Source organism: Mobula hypostoma, chromosome 7, assembly GCF_963921235.1.
Source record: "Mobula hypostoma chromosome 7, sMobHyp1.1, whole genome shotgun sequence".
Classification (NCBI taxonomy): Eukaryota; Metazoa; Chordata; class Chondrichthyes; order Myliobatiformes; family Myliobatidae; genus Mobula; species Mobula hypostoma.
Window position 1 is genome coordinate 38,120,469 of NC_086103.1, and position 15,791 is coordinate 38,136,259.

The 15,791-nt window shown below is 39.5% G+C and overlaps 1 protein-coding gene across 1 annotated transcript in view; it reads right to left on the reverse strand.

Annotated features, from left to right (window-relative positions):
* The window catches only part of LOC134349894 (keratinocyte-associated transmembrane protein 2-like), a 26,011-nt gene continuing 10,220 nt past the window's right edge, over positions 1–15,791 (reverse strand). Inside the window, exons 3-4 of the mRNA XM_063054857.1 lie at positions 7,284–8,017; positions 1–1,333 (exon numbers count right to left, since the gene is read on the reverse strand). Coding sequence (XP_062910927.1) covers positions 1,199–1,333; positions 7,284–8,017 — 869 coding nt within the window. The 3' untranslated portion in view covers positions 1–1,198. The remainder of the gene's footprint in view (positions 1,334–7,283; positions 8,018–15,791) is intronic.

Here is a 15,791-nt window from a genome sequence, read left to right on the forward strand (position 1 = left end):
AAACATATAGGTAGAAACAAAAAAGTTACCATATTTTGATTTATGCTCCCTTTGCAATGCTTTTGACAAATGATCAAACATGTATGTAAACGGCATTGACAGAAGACTAATATCTTAAGGAAGTTTCATCTGCCATGCAAACCCACCACTCAAATCATTCTAAGTCAACCAATTTCAGCCTAAATCTTTTTTAGAATTTGCCTGTTTCTTAAAAACAAGTTAGATACTAAACAGTTTTTTTTCCCCAAAATCTTCCATTGCTACTCAGGCAATAATAATCTGCTCCAGAAATTACCCTCAGTGAAATATTTTTGAATCGAACAGATTCAAAGATTTTGACTAGTTATTTATATCAGTTCTTACACTGAAGCTTATAATCTATACAAATAAGTGATAACTGGTAAAGTACATAATTTAAGATAGTATATTGAAATTGCAATATAGTGCGCTAATACATTAAAGAAAGCAAAATGGTGCCATGGATATGTGCATTGGAATGATTAGGGCAAGTAAGGACAGAAGGAAGGAAGGAAAAAAATACTGAAGCTGATGCATTTTGCTAAGGCTACAGGCTGCTTATATATTTTAATCTGGTTATGGCTAAATTATTACTTAGCAATATTTTAATAGCATAAGGTATTAAGACAACTAGCATATGACATCCAAAAATAATTCATCACAACTTTTTATGATGTTGTATCAATTTTGTTGAAATTTTAAAAAAGATAGGTCATTGATAGAAACAAGTAGCCCATTGCTAAAAATAAGTATGCATTTTCTAACCATTGAATTTTTTTTCTAGGAAACTCAATTCAATGTCAAAATGAGGCATTTATAAAATTCCATCAACTGATCTTTTAACTATCATTCAGTTCAAACAATGTCATTTGAGAAAAATTAGTAAATAGTCAACTGCTAATTTTGAAAAGATATTGTTTAGAATAGATTAACCTGACAGCAACGGCAAGTAAACTGTTCTTCCTAACAACAGCCATTGCAATTGATAATCCAATAAGACAGATGCAGTGAATCAGATTACCATCACAAGGTATATGCTTGAATATTAGTAATATTATTTTGGGGTATTATTAAACAAAATTTACAATAAACACAGGTAGCAGTTTAAGAATCTTCATTGCTTCAACAACAAAAGTCAAACAAAAAAACTGAAACAAATACAACAAATGAAATAATACATTTAGAAAATATAATCCTTTGTGATTTTAAGTGATGGCATCGCATCATGTATGTTTTGGTCCAACCGCTGATATTCAACTGTCCTTGAGCACAGGCTATCCTTCCAACGTCTGCTTTGAACTAAGAGAATATAAATCTAAAAGGAAAAGGAATAAAGATGGTAATTAAAGGTTCCAAACCAGATTCATTTTCACAAGTACAAGTATTGATTTATAACTGATGTTCAACTGGTTAGTCTATTAAAAACATATTATCTATATTTTTAAACTAACAGGGAAAAAAAAAATCAACTTAACCCTGCCCACCCACCAAAACAAAAAATAAACCATTTCTTAGTTTTATATAATATCCACATCTGTGCAGAGCCAGCCGGTGGTGCAGTGGCATCCACACCAGACTTCAAGACAAGAGGTCCCGGGTTTGAATCCTGTCGGCTCCCTGCGCATTTTCCTTCTGTGCTGGATTGAGTGTCGAGCTAGCAATTCAGCCTCAAAAAATCCAGACAAAATGCTAAAAAAACAGCCAGGTTGCCACTCAATACGCTACAAAACAAAGTGTGGAAAGGAACAATATCTATACATATATAGTTTGCTAAATTACAAGATCATATTTTGCTATATAATAATCTCTAGCTATTTTATCACAGACATAGGGTAAAGTGGCCCTTCTCATTGGCCACTTGAGCCAAGACAATTGTACACAAGGCTAACCTATATCTGTAAGACCACTCTTGGACAAAATTGGCTGGTTTAAGAGGTAAGACCTGAGGAGACTGGGCAAGGGATAGAAAGAAATAGACTTTAGAAATCACATCTAAAAAATTCACAGAATAAAATCAAGTAATCTTCTGACTATGATAGTTCTAAATCTTTGCAAACATGACATTCACCAAAAGTTGTCCAAAGCTTAACTTAACAATAAATGAAGCCATAACAACTCGAATACATACCCTACCTAATAGTAAACTAACTTTTTTCAAGTCACAAAACATTACCTTATTTGCATGAGCAGTTAAAAAATCAAATATAATAACAGTTAAACAATAATACACACTGCTAGACTACTAACAGTAGAGCAAGAATGAGTGGATAATTATGACTGCCCGATACAAAAGATTCAACAGGAACTTTTTGAATTATAGAACAGAACAAGCTGCAGAAGCTTTGTACCTGACCATCATAAAGTGCTCCATATGCACTTAATTTCTTTGCTTAAACAAATATCACCTACCAGAAAAATATGAATAAATATACTTCTAGTAGTTTCAATTAGACATTAGCCTGAAACTCACATTCACCACAATGTCATGTCTTTGTTTACATTTATGGCTTAGTAACTCACTGGAAAAACAGACACAGATCTCAATGAATATGAATTATATCATGGTAAAATGGAGCAGCATACAAGGGATCAGGTACAATATTTTCTCTTTTATATTTGGAACCTGAGTTTTTTCTGCAATCCAGCATTTATTGCCCATGCCCAATTGCCTACAAAGTGGTGACCGTGAGCTGCTTTCTCATACTATTGGCATTCTTCTACGAAAGGTACTCCCAAAGTACCTAGTGACAAGTAAAGTCCAGTGATGTAATCCCAAGATGGAGAGCAACTGAAAGGGCAGCCTGCAGCTAGCAGCTAGCAGTGTTTCAGTCTGCTAACTGCCCTGGTCTTCCTCAGTGGCAGAGATTGCAACTTGGTTGAGACCGGATGGGGGGGGAGGTGTTGAGGGTGCACTAATTGCATAGGCAAAGAAATGCCAGTGCACTATTCTGCTCTTGTCCAACCAGAGGTCAAGATCCCAATGCAGCAAATTTACCTTGATTCAGCACTAGTTGTCTAGCACAAGGGTCCCCAACCTTTTTTGCACTGCAGACCCGTTTAATTTGACAATATTCTTGCAGACCGGTCGACCCGGGGGGGGGGGGGGGGGGGTTGCCAACGGACAAGAGTAGCAGTCAAATACGTTATGTTTACCCCGAGAAAGACTACAATGACCATGAAGCCTTGCGTGGGCACCTGTGTGTGCATGCGTGTACCTGCCGATCTTTTTCTAAAAATTATTTTTGGCGATTCTGCTGGGGCGGGGGGGGGGGTGTTAATCACGACCAGAATATAGGTGATGAGTGGCTAATACACTCAATTTCGTTTCTAAAAGGGTTTATTTAACGAATTTAATATTAAACACACACCACATATTTTCCTGACATGAATATACTGATAAGTCAATTACAGGGGAGGACAGGGGCTTGAAGTAAGTGTTGAACGAACTTCCAGTAGAGTGGTAGAGGTAGGTTCGATATTATCATTTAAAGAAAAATTGGGTAGGTATATGGACAGGAAAGGAATGGAGGGTTATGGGCTGAGTGCAGGTCGGTGGGACTAGGTGAGAGTAGTGTTCGGCACGAACCAGCAGGGCAGAGATGGCCTGTTTCCGTGCTGTAATTGCTATATGGTTATATGATTATATAAGTCACTTATAATCAATAGCATCATAACATTTTAAGTAACGTTTGGATATTAAACACACAGCACATATTTTCCCCGTATGGACATATAAAATCATTGCAACACACCGATATCGCTGAATCAGTGGGAGCCCTGGGCTTGTTTTCCTGCAACAACATGGTCCCATCGAGGGGTGATGGGAGATGGCAATACTGGAAGGGGGTTCCTTATGTCCAGTCTATTACAAAATTTAGTTTTCGTTGCATTCATTGCAGAGATATGTTGGAAATGGAAGCACCGTTTTCAGTGCTTTCATGCCTATCTCAGGATATTTAGCCTTGACTTTGATCCAGAATGCCAGCAGAGATCTTATGTCAAACATACTTTTCAGCCCGCCGTCATTTGCAAGCTCGAGGAGTTGATCTCCTTCCTGCGCTGACATGGATGACACGCGGGTAATGACCGTGCGTGCGTTCAAACTCAAAAGTGGGCTTGACAGGGAATGAGGAAAGGTTTCCTTGCGGCCTGGTACTGGTCCGCGGCCCGGTGGTTGGGGACTGCTGGCCTAGCACATTCAGAAGGCTCATTTGCCTGGTATGATGAACCAGAAAAAAAGAAATTTGCAAACCAGTTTGAGTATTGCTGCAACACCTGCTTCAAAATGGCAATAATTATACCAGTGCCCAAGAAGAGTAGTATGAGCTGCCTTAACACCATCTCATGTCTACAGTGATGAAATGCTTTGAGAGGATGGTCATGGCTAGTCAATTCCTCGCTCAGCAAGGACCTGGACTCACTGCAATTTGCCTATCGCCACAATAGGTCTAGAGCAGACACAAATTCAATGGCTCTTCAAGCGGCTTTAGAACATCTGGACAATACAAACACCCATGTCAAGGTGCTGTTCATTGACAATAGTTCAGCGTTTAACACCATCATTCCTACAGTCCTGATCGAAAGCTATAGAATCTCAACCTCTGTACCTCCCTCAGTAATTGGATCCTTGACTTCCTAACCAGAAGACCACAATCTGTGCAGATTGGTAATAACATCTCCTCACTAACTATCAACACTGGCACACCTCAGGGATACGTGCTTAGCCCACTGCTCTACTCCTCTATACCCATGACTGTGTGGCTTGCATAGATCATTGGCAGAATCTCAGATGGAGATAAGAGGGTATATTGGAGCTGGATATACTAGCTAGTTAAGTGGTGTCACAACAACAACTTTGTACCCAACATCAGTTAGACCAAAGAGATGATTGTGAGCTTCAGAAAGGGCAAGATGAGGGAACATAAACCAATCCTCATAGAGGGATCAGAAATGGAGAGTGTGAGCAATTTCAAGTTCCTGGATGTTAATATCCTTGAGATCTAACCTGGTCCCAATATACTGATGCAACTATAGAGAAGGCAAGACAGCAGCTATACTTCATTAGGAGTTTGAGGAGATTTGGTTTGTCAACTAAAATACCTGAAAACTTCTACAAATGTACTGTGGAGAATATTCTGACAGACTGCATCACTGTTTGGTATGGGGGGGGGGGGGCGGCTACTGCACAGGATTAAAAGAAGCTACAGAAAGTTGTATAATTTCTCAGCTCCACCATGGGACCCTCATCACCCAGGACATGCCCTCTTCTCATTGTACCATCAGGAAAGAGGCACAAGAAGCCAGAACGCACATACTCAGCAATTCAGGAACAGCTTTTTCCCCTCTACCATCTGATTTCTAAATGGATATTAAACCCATGAACACTATCTCACTTTTTTATTATTTCTGTTTTTGCATTATTTTTACTTAACTATTTAATATACATATATACACTAACCGCAATCAGTTTATTTTTTCCTATATTAATCATGTATTGCATTGTACTTCTGCTGCTAAGTTAACTAATTTCACATATAGGCCTGTGATATTAAACCTGGTTCTGAACATTTGGACTGAAGCACAATAACAGTGCATTGCACTTACTGCAAAACTGTTAGAAAATAAAACCAATAAATCAACAGCCTTGGTGGAGAAGTTGACTTTTACAATGGATCTTTACAAATAAATTAAGACCATAAGATATAGGAGCAGAAGTAGGCCATTCTGCCCATCAAGTCTGCTCTGCCATTCAACCATAGGCTGATCCAATTCTTCCAGTCATTCCCACTCCCCTGCCTTCACCTCATACCCTTTGGTGCCCTGGCTAATCAAGAACCTATCTATCTCTGCCTTAAATATACCCAATGACTTGGCTTCCACAGCCATTCGTGGCAACAAATTTCACAGATCTACCGCCCTCTGACTGAATTAATTTCTCTGCATCTCAGTTCAAAATGGACGTCCTTCAACCCTGAAGTCGTGCCCTCTTGTCCTAGAATTCCCTACCATGGGAAATAACTTTGCCATATCTAATCTGTTCAGGCCTTTTAACATTCGGAATGTTTCTATAAGATTCCTCCCCATTCTCCTGAACTCCAGGGAATACAGCCCAAGAGCTGCCAGACGTTCCTCATAGGGTAATCCTTTCATTCCTGGAATCATTCTTGTGAATCTTCTCTGAACCCTCCTCAATATCAGTATATCCTTTCTAAAATAAGGAGCCCAAAACTGCACAAGTATGGTCTCACATCCCTGCTCTTATATTCTATACCTCTAGAAATGAATGCCAACATTGCATTCTCAACCTGGAGGTTAACCTTTAGGGTATCGTGCAGGACTCCCAAGCCATTCGTGCTGGGTTACGAACTGCTGATCTCTTTGGAAATTCACCCGGCAGAAGGCAATGGCAAACCACTGCTGTAACTTGCCTCATAAGCAGATCCCCACTACATCAGAGAGGCGTGGAGGGAAATCATCTGCTAACCGGAGAAACTCTGGATACGACGTACCTTTCCTTTTCTCCTTCTACATGTACACACTAGTGGTCGTGGAACATACAGATCCATTCTTTGTAGAAGTGGTCCACAGCAGGGGTGATTGATAAGTTCATGAGTTATACAGCTCTCGTTACATGCACGTGCAGTTCAACTCTTTGAGTGAAAATGCAGAAAGTTTGAAATTAGTAAGTCATCTCCTTCTACCACGAACTTATCAATCACCCCTGCTGTGGCCCATTTCTGGAGGTTCAAGACGCCAATTTCTACAAAGAAGGGATCCGTATACTCCACGACTGCTGGACTAGTGTGTAAATGCAGGAAAAATAAATGTGCTAGGTTTTCTAAAATTGACTCCTTCTACCTTAGGCCATGAACTTATCAATCACCACTTGTATTTCATTTGCCACTTCTTTGCCCATTCCCCTGAACTATCTAAGTCTTTCTGCAGGCTCTCTGTTTCCTTAACACTACCCGCTCCTCCAGCTATGTATCATCGGCAAATTTAGCCACAAATCCATTAAACCGTAGTCCAAATCATTGACATACATCATAAAAAGCAGCAGTCCCAACACCGAACCCTGTGCAACTCCACTGGTAAACATCAACCAGCCAGAATAGGATCCCTTTATTCCCACTCTCTGTTTTCTGCCGACAAGCCAATGCTCCACCCATACTAGTAACTTCCCTGTAATTCCATGGGCTCTTATCTTGCTAAGCAGCCTCATGTGTGGCACCTTGTCAATCAATTTGCCAGTTTCATCAAATTACCTTTCTTTTGTTGTGATATGTGATGTAAATAACAGCAATCAGAAAAGCAGCAGCAACCAAGTAAAAAAAGAAGTGACCGTCATCTTCTTCAGGTGTGGTGATATATATTGGTTTATCAGGAAGTTCAGGACGTTCCTCCAAGTCATCACTTTCCAGGTCATTCTCATCTATTTGGTTTTCATCAAAATAGTCTTCTGCCCCTCTATCTTCACCTTGATCGTAATAGGATGGTGAATTATCTTGCTCAGCAAACAACAGTTCATTATCTGTCATCTCATCCATCTGTTCTGGAACTATATTTGAAGTAATTGTTTCATCTTCATCAATATCTGTGCCAATGACCATTATCTCTGTTTCTGGTTCAGTGACATTAACTTTCACTGTTGATGCGATTAATTTTGGGGTTATTTGCTCAGAATTTTGGCCAGTTTCTCTCTGTATTGTTCCCATAGGATGCACGGTTACACTTCTAACTGTTGTTGTAGTTGGATTTGATGTTGTTGAAGATGTGGTGGTAGTAGTAGTGGTGGTGGTGGTAGTAGTGGTGGTAGTGGTGGTGGTGGTAGTGCTGCTGCTGGAGGTGGTGTTCTTTGCTGTTGTACGATTGTTTGGTATTATTTCATCTATTAATTTCTTATTTTCTGAATAAGTCGCCTGGGATGTTACACTGACTGAAGTATTTGCTGAATGATTTCCAGTAGTTGCCTTTAGCTTTTTTGTAACGTCAACAGCATCTGCAAACAAAAATGGGCAAGTCGATTAGATTAAATCTCCATAGTAATGAACACGTTTATGAACCTTCCAACATCTGTTACCAACATCTAAACTAACCAAAAATGTGAAAAGAGACAGGCTTAGTAGCAATACCAAATGGTGCACATAACATTTAAGTACATAGTGAAGTTAATTTAGTTCAATTTCAGTTTGCAATTAATGGAAGAATATAGTGACCCTTCCTCTAAGTTTCAAGTTTGCATCTGTGGAGAGAGGACAGTATGTTTGAAGCTTGTAGTCCTCCATTTGATTTGGGTATACTGTAATGAACAGAAAAATGGAAAGGTTGTAAAGCAGTATGGGATGTGGAAGTCAGGGAGATTAAATGTAAAAAAAAAGTCATACGTCCCCCCTGAGCTCCAACCTCAGTTCCCAATGTACAACATTGATACAACCTTTCGAACATATCACACCCTTCCAGACATAGATCATTCCAGCATTACCTACATATTTCTTTCATGACTCCAGATAACCATTCTCTTGGCTCAATTTGGCACCATAACCTGTTATTGCTATTTTGTCTGCTCCACCACAGACTTCCCTTCCTCCGCCCCATCTTGAAAGCCTGCACAGGTCATCCCGAGATTATAGCAAGACTCCATTCCCAAGAACTGTTTGAAGGTTGAAAATGCTACTGTGAACCAAGATCCCACACTGCAGAAGATGCCTGCAGGGGTGAGTTATCTCATTGGGATAGAGTCTTGAGAAGCATTGCAAACCTCTTTGTGGCATCCTTATCAATAAAGCCGACATTAACAAATTTTAAAAGGTTGTACTGTTGATGAGGTTTTAAATGTTATTGATGACTTTAAAAATGAGCTGCTGCCCCTGGCTATACATCTTTGGATTGGATTCACAAAATAGACATCAACATGTTAACTAGAACGTATTCTTCTTGGGTTTGATGCAGCACATTCCTAGCCTAGCATCAAGACCAGTCGCTCTTAACCCCATAGCAACACATAAATCCACCCCAACCATCTCTCCAATGCTCTTTTCTATATTTGGGCTATATGCAAATTGCGGAGGACCTGTATCTCTAACTAAACACAATTATAATGAAAGGCCATTGACACCAAAATGTCAACTAATCATTTATCACAAGTGCTGCCTGATTTGCTGAAAATTTAAATCTCTTGCCATCATCCATAGTATTTTGCTTTGCAATTATGATTTATTCTGCTAAAAATCATTAAAATAATATAATTCTTTAGCATGCTATCTGCAGATTCGATATTTCCTATTTTTGAATTCTTACTCCAACATAGAAATGTCAACAGGAGCACGTAATAAACTACATAACTATAACTACAGGCTAATAACTTTGATTAAACATTCCCAAAGCTTCAAACAACTTCTTCCCTATCTGTTTTTATAATTAATAACATTCAAAAAATATCTAAAGAAACTGCTTTAATGCTTCAATGATAATTTTTATGGTTACCTACAACAAATATCCAAGAGTTTAATTCTGAAGATTTCAGAACAATTTCGGAAGATTGGGACTATATCAGCCAAATTAATTAGTGGGATAATTTTTATATGGTCATAATCTACTCATTATTTGCTAAAGTTTATAAACAGTCACCTTTAAGGTATAAAATGTAAATTTTCAAAAGGATCTAAGAAATTAGTTACTCTAAAACTAACTCAAACAGACTATTCTTTCACCCCTGCAGTTCAAGCTTAGAAAGCATATTCAGAGTTTTCAAACAGACCAAGTTATCAACTGAAATGTATATATTCTTGGCACCATATCAATTACTGCTTTTTAAATAGCTTTCAACTTAGAAATACTGTAGATTAACAGGATTCTACCTGGATCATATCAAATGCAGATTCCCTTCTCACTCCAGAAAAAAGACACATTAACAATCATCACCAGCTGAATCCATTTTGTTGATGTGGACATTCGCCTTATTTTGAAAGTAATGCAATTTTATTTTAATAAAGTATTATGCACGGCTAGAATAACACAGCATCAATAATGCTCTATTGAGAATTGCGTATGAAGGTAAAGAATTTTTTCCTTACATTACCTACGTAAATTACCACAGCATATCCAGTGTTCAGACACAAGAAAGGAAGTCTTCCTGGTGCCCTTCAGTATCATACAAGATTATTCTCCGATGCACTAAAAAAAAGTCTGGAACTAAACAGCTATTCAGCTATTCATACATATTATACCAAGAACTGAATACATTCATTCATGCATTGCCTCCAGGTCTAAGAGACCTTGGAAACAGCCCACAACAACTTCCTTCATGGCTTTTACAAACACGTCTCCGGTTATGTGAAATTGTGGCTTGTGCCAGACAGTATGATATTCAAACCTGAGGCCTTCAAGGGGGACATTAATGCTGGCTGGAGCATAACCACAACCACAACTCCAGATCAGGGAGGGTTCCAGATTGGCTAAAGGCTAAATTTCATTTGTAAAACCCTACCTTGATAAACATATTCCTTGCCATTACTGAAATGCGTAATATTAATCTACGATGTGTTTAACTATTGATGACTAATCACTTCAAACAGATAAGTACTGTGCGAACAAATAAAAAGTTAACTTGAACTAACTGTATCAATACCACACCCACACATGACCAAATTTCACATATCTCTGCATAATCCACTTAAAACTTGTCCCCATATCCCAGTTTCCTTACCTTTAATTTCTTACGTATTAGCCTCTTCTTGCTCCACACCTCAACATCAAATTCCTCAACCTTGTTTTTATATCCTTCCTAGACTAGCCTCTCCCTATTTCTAATCACAAAGCATTTTAACTTCTGCACTTATTCTAGCTATGTATTCCTACAAAAATCATTGTCCCATTGACAACTGTGTCTTCAGCTGCTGAGCTCTGGGACTCCCTCTCTCTCCCTAAATCTCCACGTATTTTCTTCTAAAACACTAGTTTACCAAACAATTGGTCAACGGTCCCATCATAAAGTCAGGTGGCTCAGTGCCAGTTTTTGTTGCTAACACTTTCAATACTTAAAATGTTTTCATGTTATAACATTTTATATACGTAGATGTGTTATAAATGTGAAATACTACTGGCACCATCCACTCTCAAAAACACACCAGTGACACCCATCTTGTAAACTAACAATGCTTCAAACCATCTTTCAAAACCTGTCAGATGTACCCAAACCTGTACCCAACTTTCCACCAATTCCATACTTCAATTAGTTTTCTGCCTTTCAAAAGACCAGAGAGAAAACATGCCTCATTTAAAAATTAGAACATTTAAAAACTAGCCATACCATAAATTCTGCCCCACTACATCAGAATCAAGCCAATGCAGATTATGTTAAAAAAAGGTTATAACAATAGTAAATTTAAAGAAAGCTCTATGTCCTAATATGCCTGTATCATTGTGAGAATTCCAAAACATATATATACAGTACCATGCAAAAGTCTCAGGCATATATATGTAGTTAGGAAGCCTAAGAGATTTACATAGTACTGTATTTGTCAACACAGCGAGAATAGTGAATTTGTAAATCTGCCGGGAGCAAACGTTGTTGGGAATGACGAGGCTGGAGCACTGCACGAGGAATATGGGACAGGTGGCAGAGTAGGAGGGCCAGGGTTGCGGGTGACACACACAGCCCTGAGACATCACGCGAGGTCATTTGATTCCAAACAATTGGCTTATTGTTTGGCAAAGTGTCTCTCTGGTGTTTCCCACTCCCTCCCCTCTCTGTCCCCTTCCCACTCTCAGTCCACAATAGAGATCCATATGAATATCAGGTTTATCATCACTCACATAACTGCCACACAAGAGTGCACTTCTGACTCTAATTAGAACCTGATCGTCAACAGTCTCCAGCCCAATTACGCAGCATTGAGTTCCAAACAAGCAAAGGAATCCTAGTCAATGACTTGCAACACACACAAAATGCTGGTGGAATGCAGCAGGCCAGGCAGCACCAATAGGAAGAAGCACAGTTGATGTTTCGGGCCGGGACCCTGACGAAGGGTCCCGGCCCGAAACGTCGACAGTGCTTCTTCCTATAGATGCTGCCTGGCCTGCTGCATTCCACCAGCATTTTGTGTGTGTTAATTGAATTTCCAGCATCTGCAGATTTCCTTGTGTCTAGCTAATGTCTTGATTAGTTTTCCTTCTTTAAGCGCTGTCCCAAATAAGCAACTGCCCTAATTAACCAATTGCCCAATCAACTGGAATCCACCATATATGTAAAATAATTAACAAATTGTGGATCACTTCTTAAACAACTTGAGCTGTCTTTGGTATCTGAACTTCCTCCCACCCCAACTAACAATCAACATCATCTTTTCTTCCGCATCAATTTACCTATCTTCACTTTTAATGCATTAATATTGTGTGCCCAAGGATTTCTTGTAAATGTAATTTCTACATTACACTTTTGAATTAAGAAGTTTCTATTAAATTTCCTATTTCTCCAGCTACTTAAACTAAAAATAATTCTGTTTATAAGAAATATCAATGCTGTTATGGTAAATTAAAATATTTATAAAAGCCACAATCAAAGTTAACCGAAGGATCTCGGCCCGAAATGTCAACTGTACCCTTTTCCATAAATGGTGCCTGGCCTGCTGAGTTCCTCCAGCATTTTGTGTGTGTTGCTTGGATGTCCAGCACCTGCAGATTTTCTCTTGTTTGTGACCAAGGAAGCTAAATTTAACAAAGGAGAGTATCATCGCAAGGAAAATACTGGAATCTATTCTTGGGCTGTTCCCTGAGATCAGGGATGAATTGCAACAACTCTGGCTTTGGGGTTTCTAAGGGGATTAATGAGATCATTGTGGGAACACAATATTCTTCCACAGGTAATGGGTCTCAGCACAAAACATCAACAGTGTATTCCTCTCTATAGATGCTGCCTAACTTGTTGAATTCCACCAGAATTTTGTGTGTGATGCTAAGGATTTGCAGCATCTGCAGAATCTCCTGTAGTTATGATGTTCCACAGACAGGTTAGGAAGTACCATCAGAGCAAGCAGGTTGTCAGGTCATGTGCTCATTCTGCTGAATATATAGGACACAATATGCACCAATCCTGCAGAATGGAGTTCCTGACACGGCAAATCAATTTAGGGTTGATGTCAAAATTCACTCAGTGAAGACAACATTCCTTTCCTGGTTATCCCTTCCAGGTTTACCCACTGCCTTGTTTGTCAAACTGTCTATCTCCAACCCGTCTTGTCTCACTCTTGATGCCAAAGTGTCTGAGTTTCCAAGCAGAGACATGTTCATAACCACAAGAGATTCTGCAGATGCTAGAAATCCAGAACACACCCAAGATGATGGAGGAACTCAGCAGGTCAGGCAGCATTTATGGAGGGGAATAAACAGTCAACATCGAGTCATGAGGACTGGAAAGGAAGGGAGAAGAAGCCTGAGTAAGAATGTGGGGGGAGGAGTACAAGCTGGAAGGTGATAGGTGAAGCTAGGTGAGGAGAAAGTGTATGGGTGGGAGAAGGAGGGATTAATTGAGAAGCTGGGATGTGATAGGTGGAAAAGGTAACAGGCTGAAGAAGGAATCTGATAGAGAGTGGACCATGGGAGAAAGGAAAGGAGGGGGCAGTAGAGGAAGGTGATGTGCAGGTGAGAAGTGGTTAAAAGGGGAGTCAAAATAGGGAATGGGAAAGGAGAGAAGGGGGAGGGAGGAGTAATAACCAGAAATCAGGAATATGAGGTGTTGCTCCTTCAACCCGAGTGTGGCCCCATCATGTCAGTTGAGAATGGCGTGGACTGACAAGTCAGAATGAGAATGGGAAGTTCATGCATGGCACTGTTGGAATTGCCCATGAAGAGTCTGAACATCCTGGTCCTAAACCTAATATAGAGTGGGCATGGCCTACAAGTGTTTCCTTTGAACGTGGGGATAATTATTGCATAGCAGCTACAACATGGGCATTAGAGCCAGGTCTTGTTCCAGTGGCAACAGTTCAGGCACTTCTGCATGAACATAGGGGCCATTTGGCACTTGCAAAGTCAATCATAGACGCAACATGTGGACTTAGGTACAGGAACCTTTACCCACTTACCCTGGCATAAGACATTTTCCAGGTACTTTCTAAAGCACCCAATCTAGATGGCACGAGGCACACAATCTAGTGAGGATACAGTACAGAGCTTCAGAGGGTTACAGACAGGTTACGTGTGCGGACAAGGCAGATATAGAATAGGATAGATTGTAAGGTCATCTGCTTTCCTAGGAAAAAAAATAGAAAAGTGGAGAATGCTTTAAAGCATGAGTGATTAAAGGTTCATAATGACCTGGTGCCAATGTAGCTAAATCAATAAAGGTGAACATGTAGGTTTAGTGAACAATTACAAAAACAAATGGAACACTGACTGACCTGTAATGCAAGAGCATTCACAAACAAGAGCTGAGAAATTGTGCCTCAATTACTCAAAATATTTGCAACAACACATTTTATTTCAACGAATGAAAGCAAATTAATTGAGTAGGATAATAATAACTAATCATCCCAGTTTATATTCCCAGGCAACTATAACTGATTTTAGTTTGCCTGCAGCTTCTAGTTAGGTAAAAATAAGACAATTTAACAGCACACCAGAAATAGCATGTACTGGGATCTATTTGTACATTAGGAGGGGGCCATGGATGATGGTGAGATCAGAGAGGAGCTGACACTCTTGGACACATGGACATTAAGAAGCAGATGGTATTAGGAATGTTTCAGAATGTTAAGGTGGAGAATTCTCCAGGACACAAAGAAATCTCTCCCAGAATACTGAAGAATGCACGGAAGGTGATTACTGGGAACTTTATAGAAATCTTCACAACCTTGTTAGCCATGGTGAAGATCCAGAAGTCCAGAAAAAGCCAATACTATCCCTTTAAAACATAATCCAGGAAACTATACAGCAGTGAGCATTGTATCAGTGATAAGGAAATTAGTGGAGCAGATTCTTAGGGATAGGATTTATTCACTTTTGGAAAAGCATGGATTTATTAGGGACAGTAAGCATCATGCAAGTCACCTGGACCAGATGGTAAAAAGGTGGCTGAAGAGATCATGGAGGCGTCAGTAATGATCTCTCAAGAATCACTAAATTCTATGGTTCTGGAAAAATGGAAAATTGCAAATGTCACTCCACTCTTCAGGAAAGGAGAGAAGCAGAAGAAAACTATAGGTCAGTTAGTCTGACCTCAGTGGTTGAGAAGAAGTTGGGAGTTAATTATTGAGAGTGTGGTCTCAGGATATTTGGAAGCACATGGTAAAATAAGCTATAAACAGCATAGTTTCCTCAAATCTGTTGGAATTCTTTGAAGAAATAACAAGCAGGATAGACAAAGGAGAATTGGTTAATTTTGTGTACTTGGATTTTCCGAAGATCTTTGACAAGCTGCCACATAGGGCTCTCTAGCAAGCTATGTGCCTGTGATATTACAGGAAAAATCCTAGCAAGGATAAAGCAGTGGCTGATTGGCAGGAGGCAAAGAGTGAGAAAAAAGGAAGCCTTTTCTGGATGGCTGCCAGTTACTCCTGGTGTTCCAAAGGAGTCTGTGATGGGACTGAAACTTTTTATGTTATAGGTCAGTGATTTGGATGATGGAATTAATGGCTGTGTTGCAAAGTTTGCAGACGATATGAAGATAGCTGAAGGAGCAGGTAGTTTTGGGGAATTAGAGACTACAGAAGGACTTAGACAAATGAGAAGAATGAGCAAAGAAATGGCAGATGTAATACAATGTTAGGAAGTGTATG